The sequence below is a fragment of the Silurus meridionalis genome, chromosome 22, assembly GCF_014805685.1.
Source record: "Silurus meridionalis isolate SWU-2019-XX chromosome 22, ASM1480568v1, whole genome shotgun sequence".
NCBI classification, from domain to species: domain Eukaryota; kingdom Metazoa; phylum Chordata; class Actinopteri; order Siluriformes; family Siluridae; genus Silurus; species Silurus meridionalis.
The window spans coordinates 15472786-15494128 of record NC_060905.1 but is presented as its reverse complement, the minus strand read 5'-3'; the positions used below and the strand labels follow the sequence as shown (position 1 = coordinate 15494128).

General features: G+C 39.0%; 1 protein-coding gene across 3 annotated transcripts in view; it reads left to right on the top strand.

Annotated features, from left to right (window-relative positions):
• The window catches only part of vps50 (VPS50 EARP/GARPII complex subunit), a 189661-nt gene extending 172248 nt beyond the window's left edge, over nucleotides 1-17413 (top strand). For all 3 annotated transcript variants that reach the window (XM_046834965.1, XM_046834968.1, XM_046834967.1), the window contains 3 exons: nucleotides 3196-3317; nucleotides 11344-11533; nucleotides 16494-17413. In XM_046834965.1, coding sequence (XP_046690921.1) covers nucleotides 3196-3317; nucleotides 11344-11533; nucleotides 16494-16613 — 432 coding nt within the window. In that variant the 3' untranslated portion in view covers nucleotides 16614-17413. The remainder of the gene's footprint in view (nucleotides 1-3195; nucleotides 3318-11343; nucleotides 11534-16493) is intronic.
• The last annotated feature ends 3930 nt before the right edge of the window (nucleotides 17414-21343 follow it).

Below are 21343 nucleotides of genomic sequence, written 5' to 3'. Positions count from 1 at the left end.
CTCTCTTTCTACAAACATCAGTCATTAAGCCTATTTAATTCAGATTCTTCTTCTTCTTCTTTTGGTTTCTTCCATTAGGGGTCGGCACAGTGGATCATCTGTTTTCATATTCCATTGTCCTCTACATCTCCCTCTATCAAAACAACTACCTGCATGTCTTCCTTCACCACATCCATACACCTCCTCTTTGGTCTTCCTCTTTTCCTCCTTCCTGGTGTCTCCATCCTCAGCATTTTCCTACTGATATACCCCATGTCCCTCCTCTGCACATGTCCAAACCATCTCAATCACACCTCCCTCACCTTGTCTCCAAAACGTCCTACATGCGCTGTCCCTTCTATCACAAGTCATATATAATTCAGATAGTTTTATAATAATAATAATGCCAAAATTGTATCTATAATGCACCCGCTTTGTTATACAATACAGATGATCGAGGGCAAAGATTTAAATTGTTGTAAATGACCTCCTAAAGTATTTCGAAGACATTTTGTCAACAAAGACTGAACTAAATGATTTCATCACAGATTATTTTCCCAAAAATGTTAACATGAACAGAGATTAGGAAATCAGGAAACAACAATGAAGTCCCTGTGAGTGACTTTTACCTCAGGTGGAAAAGGAAAATATTTCAATAACAAAAAAAACAATCAGTGGTAGAAATTATTACAAATTCACCACATGACTGATGAAGTTCCAGTCTTTCACATGTATTTATCTATTAAATGAATATTGTTTGCATGTGCTTTTTTTAAAGTAGGATACTGACTGCTGAATACATCTTTCTACTTGTTTTACTGCACAAAAGATGTAGAAATCAAATATTTATGAATCCAAATGTCCACTGCAGTACATTTCAGCATAAATAGATTTGACCTAAAAGGACAAGTACAGCATCTGCTCAAATTGGACCCCCACATAAATCAACTTTATGAATTATATGAAAACTATTTGCTTGGCTAAAATAAATTGGAGCATCTGACTGATCTGTCCTCCTTTACCCTCTTTCTGTTTTTTTTTTTTTTTTAAAGGCACACCATGATCCATGTAGCACATCAAGTACTAATGGCGATCTTTAAGCTCTTCTTCCTGCTACTAACCTTTTTACAATGTTAGGAAGAGAGCATCGAGTAAATTTACTCATTACAATGAGTTCAAATGCGTAGAAATAAAAAAATCTAAAAGGAAATTGTATCTGAGGTGAAGATTCTGTCTGCAGTTTTTTTTAATTTTTTTTTATCGTTTTTCTTTCTGGCCACGATTTTCTGTGTCTCTGAAGTTCATCCAGATTTAAAGGTCATGGATATCAGTTATGTGACAGATGCTAAATAACTGAATTGGCAATAATTTGGAAGGATTTCAAAAAGGTAAATAGAAGCATCTCTATGGAATATATAGTATGTATAATAACTCATTCATCTGGATTCTTTTTTTTTCTTTCATCAGCATGCCAGAGATCATTTGCGTATTGGTTATAATGTATTATTGGAGAAATCTACATAAAACAGATGGAGTTTGATTAATGAATATAAAGCTTATTTGCGGGTTATGGCATCTAACTCCCCGACTTACTGTCTACTGTAATAGGAACACCTGTACATCTGCTTACTGACTGTTATCTAATCAGCCGGTAATGTGGCAACAACACAATACGTAGAATCATGCAGATAAAAGACATTTAATGGAGAAAGCGTGATATCAATGTTTCACTGTTGCTAGATGGGTTGGAACCACAGTTCTAAGTGGTGCAGGCTACAATGTTCGATGTCTCTAGTATAATTACTACTTAACTACCATATGTTCCTGCTGGGATGAGCTTTGTTTTATTAGGTTATGGAACTGGTTTTGTTGTGTTTTAACAATGGAGACAAAACTTGCGGAGCTCACCAAGCTAATAACAGCAAGTATTATATTGAAGTCTGTCTTCCATAATACTCTCTTATTTCCTGACTAGATTTCAGATCATAAAAGCTGGCAAGGCACCAGGGTTATTCAGCTTAATCACCGAGTTTGTTTCTTGTCTAACAATGGCAGTGCAAATACTTAACAATGTACACAACCTTGCTGGATTATTTTCTGAAAATTATAAGTTCAAAAAATAATGTTGTTGTTTTTGCTTCATTTTTCTGGAGATTCAATGCATCATCGTTTTCTGTTTCTATCAGCATTTACATTTTTTTTTTATTATCCTGTAGAACTGTACCAAAGATTGTAACTGAATAATGGGATGGAATCTATAATCATCATCATCATTATCATCATCATTTAGAAAGTACATTTGGGTCTACTGGAGAAAGACAAGATGTTTTACTTCCTGATATCCTTTAAGGCAGGGGCACTCAACTGTTTTGTGGGAAACAAAGCCATTGTTTTTGACTCGGAATTTTCGGAAAAATATGTCTGTCATTATAATTATTACAGACAGACAAACAGACAGACAGACTAACAAAGTAATAGAAAGGCAGATAAATTCTAAGTATTGGGACATTTGGATATTTCAGACGTGTGTGGTTAGTCCCTAAACTGGTACTGCAAAGTTGAGGCACACAACTGTATAGGAGGCACAAATCCAACTCCATGGTTTACATGGTTATAGTGGAAGATCTTCTACTACAGAGCTCTGACATCAACCCTATTTGAACACCTTTGGGATGAATGTGAACTGACTACACCTCAGGCCTCCTCACCTACATCAGTACCTGACTTTACTGACTTTACCAGCACCCGTGTAGCTGAATAGTCACAAATCTCCACGAGCACACTGATTGGTCACAGGCACCTTAGTTATGTTTTTACTTTTAAATTTATAGCTTTAAAACATCCATGATATTAGTTTATATAATAAGAAACAGTTTTTGAAATGAAACTGAAGCTGAATCAAATGAGTGATGGGTCTGCCCTAAAGCTTTACTGCGTTATAGAGGAAACTGCTTGCTTGGTATGGCTAAACCTTACAACTGAAATGAAGAGGACATGCTTTTACAGACTCGGAGGAGGATTTCATTTTGTGTAGGAAATAGCAAAGTCATCGAATTGGCTTCTTTTGCTGACTCGATATAACACATCAGTGCATCATCATTAAAAAACGAAAAGAAAAAATCAACAAGTTCCAAACCACACGAGCACAGATGGAAGTTGTTAAACTGTGGATAAATGTTGCAGCAGTCGTCTGAACATTCTGTTTCTATGTTATAGGAATTCGAGGAGTTCAACAAACGGCTGGGTGACGTTTCCAAACAAGTGCGGATCCCCCTTCCTGTTTCGAATGTCCTCTGGGAGCACTGTATCCGTCTGGCTAACCGAACACTAGTTGAAGGGTGAGTGGTCACATCTGCCCTGAGCATCTAGACCAATGATGCAATCACTGAGACTTTTATAGCATCGTAATAATGTTAGAGCTTTCATTTTGATTTGTCAGATCAGTTTTGTCAGTAGTTTTGGCTGTATGTCAATGCTCTCATTCTAACTGCTGAATTGTTGACTATAGTAACGCAAGACTTGTATGACGTATACTCAGTTTGTGTGAAGACATAAATGACTCTTAGAGGAAAGCGCCGTCTATCCTTCAACAGTAGCGGACAAAGTCAAAAGTAGAGATACACTCAAAAACAAAAGTGCTCTGTTTAAACTCCATTTTTTGCTTTTAAATGTCTAAAGTACTATGATTTATTATGGCTATAATGTTCCTATTATCATTTCTGTCAAAAGACTCTTTACTTATTCAACTCAGGTCAGGTAAAAAGAGTTTTTTACTCTCAGCACACTGATCTTTTAATAGAATGATATTAAAGTCAAACACAATTTAATATCTATTAAAATGATCATGATCCCAAAACCTTTGTTTTTCAACTACTTCAGTAGTTTCTATTATCATTTATTCCTCTGAAAATGTTCTGCCTGATGTTGAACTGATGCTTAACTGAATGTTGGTGATAAGTAGATACATGAAGCGCCAATCATAACCAGCTCAAAACAGAGCGCGCGCTCGACCCCGATTGGTGGCTCGCTGCGTGTTTGACCAGCTTTAATCCACTGAGTTTTTATCCTCTCTTAAATAGAAAGTAAAAAGTACGATATTTGACTTTGAAATGTAGTAAAGTTAAAGTCTCTCCAAATGGAAAAACTTCAGTAAAGTACAGATACATAAAAAAAAAAAAAAAAAAATTACATTGACTTCGTTGCTGTCCACCGCTGCCCTCCTATGCATACTTAAGTTTATAAATTGTGATTGGTAATGTATGTGTGATTGACTGGAGTGAGTGAGTGAGGGAGAAAGAGAGAGAGAGAGAGAGAGAGGAGAGAGAGAGAGAGAGAGAGAGAGGGGTAACACAACAGGCTAATATTTTTTTATATATTTCCCTCAAAAGATCGAACACAGAAAGGCTAGTGATAAAATGATTGGTTGTCTGGTTGGCTGTTTATGGTGTTTATGTATATTTGTATATGGGAAAATATCTCTATATAAAGAAGAGACTTTTCGGCTACAGTATGCCTAATTTGTAAATAAGTGGGTTTGAGGCAGCATTTACAATTTCCCCCAATAATATAAATATATTTCTAGAAAGCTGGCTTTGAGTGATGGAGGTTTTCACTGCTGCATCCATCAAGATTTCGATTCAGCTTTCTCTTATCTGGTGTCACTGTGTATCTAGGAGAAGGTATGAGGCTTATACTTTGGGCTTATTTTTTATTTTTTTTTTTGCCAGTGTTTGTTCAGGTGTTGTCTGCCTCCACTGAGTTGCAGTGACGAATAAAAAACAGCAATTCCCCTTTTCTCCCAGACAGCTACTTTTTTTTTTTAGCGATATCTTTGGACATTTTTGTCATCCAGTTGTTTAAACATCTGCTTGTCAAAAGTTCAAACTCCCTTTTTCCCCCCTAAGCCTAGGGAGTGGCTATGTGAGCAGGGTAATAGGAATCTACATACTCCTCAGTCCTGTCAGACTTCTTTACACTTCTATCCTTTCCTCCTCACTTCCTTGAGATGTCTGGTCCATATATCCACAGCCAGGTTTCTGAGCCTCAGAGTGCTCAGTACTGTAGGTTGCTGTTTAAAGATTTATGATCACACTCTTAATGTCACCCAAATGAGGATGGGTTCCCGTTTTGAGTCTGGTTCCTCTAAAGGTTTCTTCCTCGTAACATCTAAGGGAGTTTTTCCTTGCCACAGTCTCCATGGCTGCTCATCAGGGATAAATACACACCATTCACCTTAACTGTTACATTCTGTAAAGCTGCTTTGAGACAATGTCTGTTGTGAAAAGCGCTATAGAAATGAACTTGACTTGACTCAGTACAGAAAAGACCACTTCTATTCTGTAAGTTAAACATACAGCAGGTTGGGTCACAACGTTTCCATTAAAATCTAAATGTAAATTGCTCAGGATTGTAGGTTGTCAAGAAACTGAACAGAAAGAATAAGGATCAGAGTAATGCATTTTCCGCATCAATTACTTCCATGTTATTGATGTGTACCGAAAAGTCGGCTGCATTTGTCAAGCAGCATATGAACTGATTTATATGTAAATTTGTATAAGCGTTTACACAACATATTTGGTATTCATGAGAAAATCCATTTCTTTTTTTGGAGTCTGTATAAATGTAAGCATGCAGAAATCAAAGTAACATACACCCCGGATTAATTATATAGTCCTAAGTATATTTACGTTTTTCTCAGTTGCTTTGGAGTGTTTCTCAAACCATTCTTAATATTTGCAAACCAGTAAGTGCATTTCTCAAAACAATTTGTACAAACAGCACCACACATTGGAATTTTTGTATCTTTTTTTTATTTTAATTTCTATGCCGAAGCCTGTACTTTTTCTCAGAATCCTTTGTTTATCTGTCAAAAGTAAGTGTTTGTGTCAATGAACATCTTATTGCCATCAGAATGACACTGTTGTGTCATTGTTTACAAATGAGAAGGTCAAAATGTTTGACAGTGATGATGGCGCATGGTTTCGAATTGATTTCTCACCTACACATTCATACAGAGTATGACATATAGTGAAATGATTTTTACGACTGTCCAACTGTCCAAACATGAAAGAAATACAATATAAAGATAAAAAAAAGTGTTGTGTAATGAAAAAATAAATAAAATAGTATAAAATTATATTAAAATATAATCTAAATATAAGTATAACTATGAATAATATATATATATATATACTCTAGCAAAAACGTATATAGATGTATATACATAGATGAATTAGCAGAAGGGATGGATGGATATGTATGGCAGAAGTACAGAATAAAGTGACTCCAGTCCAGTCCAGAGTCCAGTCCAGTTAGAGTTCCACTAGGTCAAGCAATGCAAATAGAAGTGAATATTTATAATCAGTATTAATGTGAATAATAGTGTGCAGCAAGGGATTTCAGTATTTCCTAATGTAAACCTGGGTTTGGATTACAATTTAAAATGGACAGTTTTTCTGTATGGCGTCTATGATTTCAACAGCACAAATGTACGTATTACTGTATGTGGAATATTAAATGCAAGAGACCAGACAGGATTCACACTTTTACTGTGCTGTACATACCAAGTATAATATATTATGATCGACATGACATAAAACATTAGATAATGCAGAAAACGGCAGACAATTGTACACAATCAATTAAATGAAAGTACCAAAGCAGTCACACTAGACTAGACAACTAGAAATAGCTTTTCTGATGTGCACAAGTGACTACATGATGTGGGCGAATAGTTTTGAGAATTTTGAGGAATGCTCCAAGCAACTAAGAAGAACTGTAATAATACGTACTGGCATATGAAAGAAGGATGACATGTGCAGACGATAGATATCAACTGCACATAGCAAAATTGCTATTCATGGAAGTAGAGTTAGCACACGATGCCCAGTGGATATTAAGGGGATGGTATGATCTTCAGTTACATGTGTACACATATTTTACAGACTTACATTTATGCATTTTTACAAGTTGAGGGTTAAGGGCATTGCTCAAGGGCTCAACAGTAGCAGCTTAGTGGTGCTGGGAATTGAGCTCTTGACCTTTGCAATAAGAAGTCCAGCATCTTGACCAACGAGTTACCAGTTTCTTTTTCTTTGCCCTTTTCTTGTACCAGAAAAAGTGTCAATTCTCAAACCTTTTTCTATTAATGCTACATATATTGTGCTGGATAAATGACAGCAAATTCACCTGTCATTTCTCTATATTTTGATGGATACGTTTACTTTTGGAAATTTGTATCGAAAAAAGCTCTAGTACTTAATGAAATGTCTTTTATAGTTCATGGTTTCTATCCATTTTGGAAAAATATGGAATTTGATTTAAGTGATTTCCAGGTCTGGATTAGTATTGTACAAAGAACCCTGAGTATTAAAAAAAGTTTGTTTTTTTAAAACTATTGCCCCTTTTTTTTTTTAAATATTAAATGAAAAACTTCTAAAATATTTATACAGTGCAACCTCGATACTCGCGGGGGTTACGTTCCATGACCCCTCGCGAATAACAAAAAATGCGAGGTTTTGACTCTCCTTTTGATGGTTCTTTTTTCAAGGGGAATTGTACATGTTTAGTCTAATTTTTCCACTTTGGAGGGCATTTCCAAAAAGCTACATTTTCGTTGACTGAAAACGCACTTAGTGTGAATGGAAGGCCCAAGGTATATTAGTAAGGACATAGCCAAAAGGTGTTTTTTTCCATGGAGTCAAAAGCAGACTCTCAGCGCTGCCCAAAGATCTGCGCAGGACTGGATCTGTTACGTTGTGAAGCAGCAGTAGCCATGACAGTACAGCGCCCCCGATCGTGCGAATAAACACATGGAAAAATCAGAGATTCATCAGGGATTGTAACGTAACTCATGTTATAGTTGGAATTTAAAATCATTATTTCAGATGTTAAATATGGGCTTTAGGGATGTCTGCATATTTAAGTGTTAGGGAATTCTGCATACTTGAATCTGGAATTATGGAATTTTGAAATAAAAAATGTGTAGGAACCCTGATTGGTTTAAATCAGGGCATGACCAAGTTGTCTACACCAGGTGCCGACCTGGCCGCTCAAGACTTACACATGGGTTTCTCCTCCCTTATGTCTCTCATTTCAGGTACCTTTGATATTGTCATTTTTTCAATGCTATGTTTTATATAGTAATAAAGATTTTATGGATTTACGGCAAACTTAAACTAAATACCATTTACATTGGCGATATTCAACAGCCCTTATCACAAGTAAGTTGATATGCTGCTAAATAATAAGCGATTCTTACAGATGTAAGTCAAAATGACTTCAGCATCTGTCTCGGTTCAGCAGTGCCATACAGGCACTCTGTAATTTACAGGTGATCGAGGTGTATTTTACTCGAACAAAAGAAAACCAGTGTTTATAAAACCAGGACAGTTTTTCTGTTTTTGTTTGGTTGGACTCATGTAAACAACTTTTAGACATAACTTTTTTATAACTTTTTTCCCAAAAACTGATGATTGAGGTCCAATGAAAGAGCATGGAGAGGAGAGGGGAGGAACTGCATAGTTTCCTGAGGAAATGAAAAGCATAAAAATGCACATTGGAAGCCCAGTGTGTGTCTTCCTGTGGTTTGTTATGGAGGAATGCTCTGGCCAAACTTTGCTTCAAGCTTCTTGAACTCAAATCTGATTTGCGCAAGCATAATTGCATGGCTCTGGTTCTAAATTCATTTAGTTTCATCTAACACTTTGCACACAATGCATTTCACAAAAAAGTGCTTGGTTTCATTCAGTTCTTTTAGTTATTTGTCTTCAGTAAGTACATTATCCTTATTACAGGCAAAGTTATACCCCTGTAGATGTCCAATCCAAGAATTAGTTAGAGGTATATAGATAATGTGACACTTATATAGTTATGGAGAGTCAGGGCTGGGGGTAGCAGTGGGCAGGAGTGGGCTATTTGCTTCTTGCTCCCTAAATCAAAGTTTGATTAGATTTTTTTAGCCAAATGTAAAAATAGCATGATTTCTAACTTCTGATTGGGTGGGCTGCAGCCTACAGCTAATGAACATTGGTAAGCAATGACCAGTGCTACCTGAATAAAGGTCTCTAATAAAGTGTGCATGTGTCTCTAGCGATGATGTTCTAGCACATCAGAGGCTACAGTTTACTCAGTTTACTCTCCACAAGCCCTGCTCCCACTACTGCTACTACTACTGCTCATCTACAATATTAGCTAATTGCACAAAGCGTGTGATCGGTAATGATTGCCACTCGTTTCATCCTTCTCGGTGCCCCACACGACAGTGGCTGAAGTACTCTGTTCTGGGGGATGCATTCTTCTGTTTCCCATGTTGGAAATATGCGACTGCCAACAAGAACTTTTTTGTCTTTATCTTGTGTGGTTTTAAAAATGTTCAAAATGTTCTTGTTCTTGCTGTTGGTTATAAAGCAGTCCAGCGATGAAGAAAAAAAAAGATTTTATTGTTTTATAAAAAGTGGCAACAAAGAAAAATGGTTAAATACTGTAATGTTCTGGTACTGTTTTTGGTTAAATGATGAATTGAGAAAAAGAAATAAAAGGAAGAAATTCAGTTTTTATTTAATATTCAGATTTTGTACTGAAGTTTGAAAATAGGCTTGTTACGTTGATTTAGGCGGTTGTGAGTTCAAGTCCTGGCCGTACCGGACTGCCACTTTTGGGCCGTTAAGCAAGGACCTTAACTTTCCATGGGTGCTTAGTTGTGGGAATGGGGATTAAGTACTTTGCTATGCATGGTCCCAATTGAGATTAGCCATGTGTGTTTGCCTATTGTGTAAAGGCTTGTGTTTAACCATTTGTCATAAACTCCCTTCATGGAAATAGGGGCAGATTTTGTCCATAATTAATGCAAATGTATCCTCAAAGTCTTTCCACATTGCAAGGAACCAATCCCCCATATACAGTTATTGTTCACATCTTAACTGTTTATGGTTCATATAAACGTATATATTGTCGGGTGTCTTTTGATTTAGCAATTTCCTTTAGGTCCGTATTTTGGACATTATGATGATGGTCAACATTAGTATTCACAGCTGCTTTTTAAGCTCAGACACGAGTTATTAACTGCTCAGTGACAGGCTAAGATCAAGTGAGCTACCAGAGGGAAGTGGTAGCAGAGTGGATAAGATGTTGGACTTCTGAACGGAAGGTCATGGGTTCAACTCCCAGTACCACCAAGCTGCTACTGCTGGGCCCTTGAACAAGGCCCCTTAACCCTCAGCTGTATAACTAATTTAACTGTAAGTCACTCTGGATAAGGGCATCTGACAAATGCCGTAAATGTAAGTGAACATTCTGTCTTTTGAATAACAATCCGTGTATTACTGGTTAATGAGGCTTTCACTGCTCCTGAGAACATAAGTAAAACTGGCTCTTAAAATGGTCCTAACATTGTTGTGGGTCTAAAAATATGATATATAAAATCATTTGAAGTCAATGGGGTTTATGTTCAATATGATAGGATTGGCGGTACTACACACAGTAGTAAGTGGTTAGTGTGTCCTATTACTGATAGGGAGCGCACATGTCGAGTGCCAGTCCAGAGATCGTAAATCAAGATGGCAGACAACAGTGTTAGTGGGTGCATAGAACAGCATGTGGTAATGAAGTTTCTTGTGAACGTTGACATAAAACCCGCAGATATCTACAGAAGACTTGATGCACAGTGCGGTGAAGCTGCACTAAATTACTCAGCTGCAGTAAGACTTTCGAATGGCGTAAACGTTTCAAAGATGCGTCCGTCAGTGACGATCCCGATCATGGGGTTCCCCGGTGATAAGGTGAAGCAGGCTGACCTAAGATGGACTGACAAATCTTTCTATGCCAAATCTTTCCAGGCATTCCTAAACACTGGTGTATAAATGTAGCAGGGGATTATGTAAAAAAATGCCGTTTCCACTCTTGGAAATGTTATTTTATTTGATAAACACAAAAGTCCTGGTTTGACTTGAACACCCCTAGTGTGTATTTATGTATACACACACACACACATAGACCAATTTCTTTATTTATTTAACTCCTTCCTCACTTATATACTTATTTGTTTTATTATATTCCTAATAATAGTATAATGCAATAATAAAAACTGCTTAAGTATTGTTCAAGGGTTTTCCTCTTTCCAGCTAAATTATTATTTTTTGTTTTTAAATGTGAAGTGATATGATTTTAGTTTTTTTTTAATCAGTCACATCTTTTGTATTCAGAACATTAAAGAATAACAAATAGAACTTTATTTTTAGCATGTTCTCTCTCTCTCGCGTATGTGTGTGTGTGACATACTTTGGAGATTATGTAAAAAATGAAAGTGACTGGTCAAATCTGTACATACGTGTAGAGCTCACAGTTCTCTGCTCTTTCATCTGCCAGCTACGCTAATGTGAAGAAGTGCAGTAACGAAGGACGAGCGCTGATGCAGCTAGACTTCCAGCAGTTCCTCATGAAGCTAGAGAAGCTCACCGACCTCAGACCTATCCCCGATAAGGAGTTTGTTGAGACCTACATTAAAGCCTACTATCTGACTGAGAACGACATGGAGCAGTTTATTAAGAACCACCGGGTGAGTGCAAGTCCTTTCTTCTTCTTCTTGTTTTTTTTCAGACTTTGCAATAAACATAGCAGGACGGCAGTGTATGATGTATGTGTTTGCTTTTCAAAATGGCCAGTGTGGATTCTCATCAGCATTGATCGATCGGTTGTCAGTCTGACTGCGCTATGAAATCATGCCGTAATAACAAAACCCTTCAACTCTTCAAGGTGAAGTCAAGGATTGATTTAAAAAAAGTAAGAAAATAAGAAAATAAACAAAACAAGAAATTGCAGTGAATTTGACCTTTTAAAGCTTTCGAAACCAATAGGGAAGGGAGATATTTTCATACATCTAAATAGCTATCTGAAAGCCTGCACTGGGAAGAAAAAACATTCATGAAATACAGAAATCATTTCAATCCGTCCGTAACACTGCGATTGACAGAAGTGAAAATAATCAAAAGTCTACTGGTTTCATAACTACACTGTACACTGTATTGCCAAAAGTTTGCGGACACCTGACATTTCCTGCCATATGTTTTTTTTTGAAAATGTTACCACAAAGCTGGAGGCACACAATTGTACAGGACGTCTTTGGATGCGGTATATAAATAAGCATTAATATAAAATAATACAGTGGAACCCACTTATCTCGACCTCGGTTAACTCACCAACCCTATTAAGTCGAAGTTTTTGAAGTGGAACCGCCAAATTCTCGCTTTGTCTTAGCATTTTTTAATCGGTTATGTCGATTCTTTTATGTCGCCGAACCCTAATATCTCAAGCACAAGGGGGGGCAAATTTGCCACTTAACGTCGGTTATCTCGATCAGCGCTGTGCAGTCCCAGAAGAACTCGCGGTAGTGGCGGAAAAATCAAGCCTTACAGATGCTACAGGTGTAGGATATTTTTCAGAGCTGTGTGTCAGAGTGAAATGACTCGAGAATTTAATGTTGACACTGGTTAGCTTTTTGTAAAAACGAACTACACCCCGCATGTTTTTAGTGATTTTGTAAGCGATCTTTGTGTTTATAATGTTGGAGAATATAATAAAGGTTTGTATCGAGAATCGACGGTGGTTTGTATTGTATATTGGTAAATCTCTACTGTTAGTTGGTGCACATATGCCTTTTGTTGTTAATGTTATGCGATGAACGGGAGGCGAAAGCTGAAGTGAAAGCAAAACAGTTTATTGCAACACAGGGCAAAGCCAAACACAAACACTCGCCTTGAAAGTGAATGTTCCGGTGGTGCGCTCTGGGAGCGCGGTCCACTAAGTGCCAAACTGAAAAGAGGCAGTCTGTATATATAATCCACAGGTGCGCTTGGTAGAAGCGCGGCGCTGAACAGCACACGGGAGAACGTGGGATGAGCAGCAAAAGAATCTAATTAACAACGGCAGGATCGGGGGAATCCGGGATGCGCTTTGAGAAGAAAAGCGCAGCCGGTGAGAGAGTGCGGAGTCTGAGTGGGAAGGCACGTACCGGGATACGCATGCGCGATAACAACTACCGCCGTGAACCAACATATACGAACAATAACGGACGGTGATAGTGTGGAAGGGAGGGGTTTAAATAGGAGCTGGTGATGAGTGCTAAATGTGCGCAATTGAAGCCGGGAGCTTCAGAGAAAGTGGAGGTTTGACAGCCGCCGAAGGGGGCGTGGCAGGTGATTTCCTGACAGTTAACAAACATGTATGTACATTTTTATAGCATGACTCCATCAAACAAATCGCTGTTGTGTAAAAAAAGAAAAAAAACACGTGCATGTACATTCTCATTCAATAACGCACATCATGTACATAAACAAATTTCAAGCACGTTAATATATTGCCGCCATATTGGTTTTTGTTTATCTCGATCATCGGTTATCTCGGCGCTTTTTGGCGTCCCCTAGGCCATCGACATAACCGGGTTCCACTGTATAATTAAAATTAAATAACAGAATTTTGAATTCAAATCCTGTTCCAGCATGGCAATACCCCTGTGCACAAAGCAAGCTCCTTGAAGATCTGGTTTACATGGTTTGGAGAGGAAGATCTTGAGTGGTCTGCTATAGAGCTCTGATCTCATCCCTGAACACCTTTGAGATAAATGTGAACACTGACTGCACCCCAGGCCTCCTCACCTCACCTACATCAGTACCTGACTTTACCAACACCCTTGTGGCTTCTTCTTCTTCTTTCGGCTGCTCCCATTAGGGGTCGCCACAGCACTGTTGACCCCAGGTACCTGAACTCCTCCACCTTCTCCACCTCTTCTCCCTGCAACCGCACCACTCCACTGCCCTCCCTCTCATTCACACACGTACTCTGTCTTACTACTACTGACTTTCATTCCCCTTCTCTCCAGCGCATATCTCCACCTCTCCAGGCTCTTCTCAACCTGCTCACTACTCTCACCACAAATCACAATATCATCCGCAAACATCATAGTCCAGGGAGACTCCTGCCTGACCTCGTCCGTCAACCTGTCCATCACCACTGCAAACAGGAAAGGGCTCAGGGCCGATCCTTGATGTAGTCCAACCCGCACCCTGAACCAGTCTGTCGTTCCTACTGCACACTTCACTGCTGTCACACTGTCCTCATACATGTCCTGCACCACTCTCACATACTTCTCTGACACACCAGACTTCCTCATACAGTACCACAGCTCCTCTCTCGGCACCCTGTCGACGCTTTCTAAATCCACAAATACACAATGCAATTCCTTCTGTCCTTCTCTATACTTCTCCATCAACATCCTCAAAGCAAATAAGGCATCTGTGGTGCTCTTCCTCGGCATGAAACCATACTGTTGCTCACAGATGGTCACCTCTTCCCTCAGCCTGGCTTCAACTACTCTTTCCCATAACTTAATGGTGTGACTGATCAACATAATTCCCCTGTAGTTACTGCAGGTCTGCACATCTCCCTTATGCTTAAAGATCGGTACCAGAACACTCCTTCTCCATTCCTCAGGCATCTTCCCACCTTCCAGAATCTTGTTAAACAATCTGGTTAAAAACCCCACTGCCATCTCTCCTAAACATCTCCACGCTTCTACCGGTATGTCATCTGGTCCAACCGACTTTCCACTCTTCATCCTCTTAATCGCTGCTCTCACTTCCTCCTTACTAATCCTATCTACATCCTGCTTCACCAACTCCACATCATCCAACCTTCTCTCTCTGATTTTCCTCATTCATCAGCTGCTCAAAATACTCCCTCCACCTTCTCAACACACTCTCCTCACTAGTCAACACATTTCCTCTCCATCCTTTATTGCTCTAACTTGCAGTACATCCTTCCCAGCTCGGTCCCTCTGCCTGGCCAATATAAATCCTTTTCTCCTTCCTTAGTGTCCAACCTCTCATACAGCTCCTCATATGCCTTTTCCTTGGCTTTCGCCACATCCTCTTTACCTGCCGCCGCATCTCCTTGTACTCCTGCCTACTTTTCTCATCACTCTGTCTATCCCACTTCTGTTTTGCCAACCTCTTTCTCCTTATGCTCTCCTGCACTTCCTCATTCCACCACCACGTCTCCTTGTCTAGCTTTCTATTTCCAGATGTCACACCAAGTACTTTTCTAGCTGCCTCCTCATCACTCCTGCAGTAGTTGCCCAATCATCCAACACCTCTTCACCACCACCGAGCCTCTGTCTGACCTCTTCCTGAACCTCACCCTACAATCTTCCTCCTTCAGTTTCCACCATCTTATTCTTCTTCAGTCCTCACTCTCCTCCTCTTCTTCGCCTCCAAAACCATCCTACAGACCACCATCCGATGCTGTCTAGCTACACTGTCCCCTGCCAACACCTTACAGTCTCCAATCTCCTTCAGGTTGCATCTCCTGCATAGCACATAGTCCACCTGTGTGCACCTTCCTCCACTCTTATACGTCACCCTATGATCCTCCTTCTTCTTAAAATAAGTGTTCACCACTGCCATTTCCATCCTTTTAGCAAAATCTACCACCATCTGCCCTTCCACATTCCTCTCCTTAAAACCATACCTACCCATCACCTCCTCATCACCTCTGTTCCTTCACCTACATGCCCATTAAAGTCTGCCCCAATCACCAATCGTTCTTTCCTAGGTACACCATCTACCACTTCATCTAATTCACTCCAGAATCTTTCCTTCTCCTCCATCTCACAGCCAACTTGTGGAGCATAGGCACTGATGACATTAATCATCATCCCTTCAACTTCCACCTTCACGATTATCACCCTATCAGAAACTCTCTTCACCTCCACTACACTCTTACTGTACTCTTCCTTCAGAATCACCCCTACACCATTTCTCTTTCCATCCACACCATGATAGAACAGTTTAAACCCACCCCCAATGTTCCTGGCCTTACTCCCTTTCCACTTGGTTTCCTGAACACACAACATATCTACCTTTCTCCTCTCCATCATATCAGCTATCTCTTTTCCTGTCCCCGTCATAGTACCAACATTTAAAGTACCAACCCGAACCTCCACTCTCCTACACTGCTCCTTTCCCTGCTGTCTCTGTAGACGCCTTCCTCCTCTCCTTCTCCTCCTTCGGCCAACAGTAGCCCAATTTCCACCGGTACCATGTCGGCTAACGATACCTGTGGCGGTCGTTGTTAACCCGGGCCTCGACCGATCCGGTATGAAATTCTCATTTGTGATCCACATATTTAATTTGGCACATGTTTTACGCTGGATGCCCTTCCCAACGCAACCCTCCCCATTTACCCGGGCTTGGGACCGGCACTAAGAGTGCACTGGCTTGTGCATCCATAATGGCTGGGTTTACCAACACCCTTGTGGCTAAGGAACACAAATATCTAGTGGAACATCTTCCCAGAAGAGTGGAGGGAATTATAAAAGCAAATTGGGACTAAATATGGAATTTGAGGTGTCTGCAAACTTTTGCCAATATAGTGTATGTTTGCCTTCACATTTTCTTTTTCCCATTTAGCATTTATGGGTATTTTTTTGTTGTTGTTTTAAACTCTGTATTGCGTTTGAGCAGGAATACTCCATGAAGCAGCTGGCCAACTTGGTGAACGTGTGCCTTGGCTCCCACATCAACAAAAAGGCCAGACAGAAGCTCCTCGCAGCTATCGATGATATTGACCGACCCAAAAGATAAACGACAGCATGGCACCCAGAGCTGAAAAACAGCAGTGATAATCTGCTTTTCAGTTATCAGTTCACAGTATTCCATCCTGACATACTGTTCGCTGCCTTTATGCATTTTTGTTTTATTTGTGAATGTAAGTAATTCATGTTCACACTGCTTATGAGTGTGCTTCAGGATCGGTTTGGTGAATCGGTGTTAGATCGACGTAAAAATGAAAGGGATCCGTCAGGCAATTCTATCGCAAACGAATGACTTTGTGAAGCTGCAAATATGCTCGAAACTGAAACACACAATTTATAGAGGTAGGTCTATTTCAAATACGCTATGAGTAGATTTTAGAACTAGTAATGAAGCGTTTTCACCTGCTTAAGGTTGGTCTTAATATCTGTTTCTTTAACACTGTTACATGAGTTGTATGTTCTTCGCTTGTACCTTTAAAAAAAAAAATCCTGATTTTATTATTTATACTATAATTCTAGGGATACGGCTGATTAATAGAGTAGGACATTTTGAATTTTTGCTGCATTGTGTATGTTTTTTTTTTGGTGAAAAAAAAATCGAAAACACTCGGTTAAAGGACGTGCAATTCGTGACGTGTAGTTTATACTGTATACATGAGTAGCTCCATTGTATTTATTCCAGCTGCTGGATGTTTTGGCGTTCATAAAAACGAGAGTGTAAAAAAAAAGAAAAGAAAAAAAGAACGAATGTGTAGTTGTCCAAACCTCCATGATTCTGTATGCGTATTATTACTTTACTGTAACAAGATGAAATCCAAAGCCCCAAAATAAATACACTAACATTCTGAATAATGTGCTTGTGTATTTTTTTTTTTTTTTTTTTAGTTCGTATTCCAATTTTTTAAATATTTTTGTAGGTTTGTTAAAGTAATTAAAATGTCAAATGTTGCTTCACCTTTGCTCTAGTGTGTCCTAGTGAGCTGTTTTTAACTCGAATCCTTTACCATAATCTTTTCCTATATTCACACTTGCAGGTTGGCTAGAAGGGGGAATGTGAAGTGATCAGTTACACCTGTGTGTCACTGTGTACCAAATGCAGTCAGGAAACCCTCCTGGATTATAACGTGCTGATAAATCTCCAGAGTACTAACGTCTCCCTGAAGACCCTCAGTCCTCAGCGGTACGATACAGAGCTATGGCTGTACAGCAAGTTGACTGCCTTTTAAGTGATGCAATATTTAAAATGTAATAATTATATGTAGGTGCAGTCAGCCTTCTGCACCTTCTGGGGTTTGGGAAATTTACAGAAGCCTTTACACATTTCTCTTTGTTCCTCCGAGCACTCAGAAGTAGGAAACTTCAGTAATTAGAGATGAAAAGAGTAGCAGCATTCAATCACTAGAGAAAAGAAAACCGTGAGTACTGTGACTTGCATTTAGAAGCCTGAAATAATAATGACATAATTTTCTACACTTGTATCTCATCAGCTGGTGCTTAACCAAAAACCTTATTTGAGGATCCAATCATCAGCATATACTATCGAGTCTGGGCATCACCCATGGTTGGGGAAAAAAAAAAATCACAAATAGTGACCAAATTTTCCTTACAAGCTATGATGTTTATGTAATAATTATGTAATAATTTAGAAGAAAAAAAAATATTATTCTCCATTTATTATTGCAAACATTTGACAGATAATGTGTCAGGAATCAGTTATTAGCATTCCAAGTAACAGCTGACCATGATATTACATGGAAGTTTCAGATTAAGTGTTAAATGGCATAATGATTTTAATAATGAGTTTCAAACAAGGTGAACAAACCCAAGAAAGAACAACAGAACACGTTAAATCCTGTTGTTCCATCAGCTGTCATTTTGTGTACATTTAACTCTCATTGGACAGATTCACGTGTGCGTCACTTAGCAGACACACTAAGTTATCCAGATACAGTCAATCAGTAACATCAACACTGGTTCACTAAAATGGAGACTTAGGAAAAAACATGGTCTTAAAACTTTGTTGGGAAAAATGATAACACTTTTTTAAAATACATAAATACAACAATAAATTAAACAAGTGCTAGTTTAGTAAGTGTTTCAGGAAGAGGCGGGTCTTCACCCATCGTATGAAGATGGCCAAGAACTTAGCTGTTCAGAAATTTAGGGGAAGTTCATTCCACCACCTCTGCCAGAAGAAAAAATACTCTTGATATAGACCAACTTTACCTCTGACCCTGATCTGAGGGAGCGTGGTGCAGTGTGAGGAGTGATAACAGCTTTGAGGTAAGTGAGTGCTGGTCTATTTGTTAACGAAGTAAATGTAGTTACTCTACTTAAGTAGCTTTTTCACATAACTTTACTGAAGTGTTTCCTTTTCAGGAGACTTTAACTTCACTACATTTCAAAGTCAAATAACCTTTTACTCAACTACATTTAGTAAAATCAATAGTTCTTTTTTATTTATGAGTAAATAAAAACTTAACTGGTCAATCACGCAGCGAGCCTCCAATCAGTGTCGAGCATGCGTTCTGTTTTAAACTTGTTTTGATTGCCACTTGGTGTATCTACTTATCACCAACAAACAGTCCAGTATATTAGTAGGAGAATGCTGGGACAGGGGTGTATGGAGACAGATGATCCGCTGTGGGGATCCACTGTGGGGCCCCCTAATGGAAGCAGTCGAAAGAAGAAGCAGAAGTTACACAAAAGATTGTATCTACCTGCCCCTTTGTCACCGATTACATGCGTTACTTGAATCTACAGTCTGGACTAGAAAGAAATCAACCCCAGTATCACTTTTTCCTCCTTAATGGTGCTCTAGTGTTACTTTCCATTAAAGTCTAGAATAATTGTTTATAAAACATTTATTTATCATGGCCTGAAGTCCGAGGGAGCAAAATTGGGCATGCACGCTCTCTCTCTCTTCCTGTCAATCACAACATTACGAATCCAGTCATTGGATGTGTGTTATGCAACACGGCAAAAGGAGAGGTTTGAAAAGTTGCTGGCTTGACGTGTCTTGAAAGTAGGATGTTTTAGACTTCCGCCTCCAGAGTTGCTTACTGTTCTATCACAGGGCCAAATGAACTGGTGAATAGGAACTGGCCTTGAATGAATTCGAGAGCAAATGAGTGGAAGAAAAGAGCATTGAACAATCTAACAGCAATGCACTTAGGCTTTTTTTTTCTTCTAAGAAACACACATCCCTGGTAGCCCATTTCTATCAGGTGTCCCTGAAGGTACATTTATTCCAATGGTTTGAGACAGGCCTCAGTAGCAGCATGCATCACAACTTTGCCAAGAGACTGATAGTCGAAGATAATAATAATAAAATATAAAAATAATGTGAACTGGAATAGTGTAGAAAACAAAAGAAGAGATATTCTGTGACTATGCACAAAAAGTGTATGCCAATAAACTGGAGCATCTCTGTGTTCTCTACAGAATTTAATGCTGTAGCATATTAAAGAATATTCTGCCTTCAACTCGGCAAGATGACTGCAATCTATACAAGCGTTCAATTTGGCTAAGTGCATTTAAATGCAGCCATTTTTTCTGCTTAGACATTTTTAAGTAACTAGCTTAGTTAGATCATTGTTAACTCACATCTGCTGCTTCAGTTTATAATTGGACTCGTGGCACACGTGTTTAATTGGCAGGATGTAAAGCAACACTTTGAAATCCTTTGCAAACTCCTCATATTGTTTTTTGGTAGCTACAGTAACTTCCGAGATGCCACTAGCAGTTGATGTAATAGCTCCACTAATGGCTAACATTTATATAGGAAAAATCTTCCTCATGTTAATAAGTTGTCTTGTGTAATTTTAGGAGCCCAGTAACAAAACACCGATGTCTAATTAAACCCTCCTGAGATGTATTTCGCTCACAAAGTCTTTTATTCTTGAATCCTCACTGACTGTGCATTGAATTGCCACTTGCGACTATTAGATTTAGCCTCCGGGAAGAAAGTTACAAAATCGTCTTGCACTTAGAAACGCTCTGAATCTTTAAAGATTATAATGCCTTGTATTTAATTGCCTTTTCCTCTTCATGTAGACCCGGAATAGAGTTCGTGCAGAGTTTTTTGCGTACTACGTGTAAAAGAGAGCGACTGTATTGATTTGATAATGAGTCACCGACAGCAGGAAGCATTTTTATGGCTTTTTAATGATCGTGTGGAGAAGTTGTCGAAGTGTCTAAATGCAAGACTAAGTGTCCAGACCAACCTTCAGCTCGCAAACCCACTTGGAAAACATAAATAGTAATAAGAACAATAAAATGAAGATTATTACTGCACTAAATATGAATCATTTACGTTTATAGAATTTGGTGGATGCCCTTATCCAGAGCGACTTACATCCCGAGGCATCCTGAGGTTGCTCCAGCTCCAGTCACGTCCCACCTCATAAAGATTATGGACCTTTAAAGAAGCAGATGCCGACCCCACAAACATCCCGAACTATCTAGAGACGTACCAGCATCATTTGGATCCCACCTTATGTGGAGTTTGGAGATGAGACCTCTTTGAGTGTTTAAAGGCTCTGGCATGGAGAAGCTGGTGTTGGATCTGTGATGATCACAAATGTTGAGCTATTTTATGAGTTGCTCAGTAGCTCCTGGTTCCACAACCTCAAATAACTGTATAAGACTGTAGAATGAACATTACTCTTAATCTTACACTCCAGTGCTCATGTTAGTTCTCACTCTCCAGTGTTCTGTATTGTTTAAAGACTATAATCACACTGTTGATGTCACCCAAATGAGGATGGGTTCCGCTTT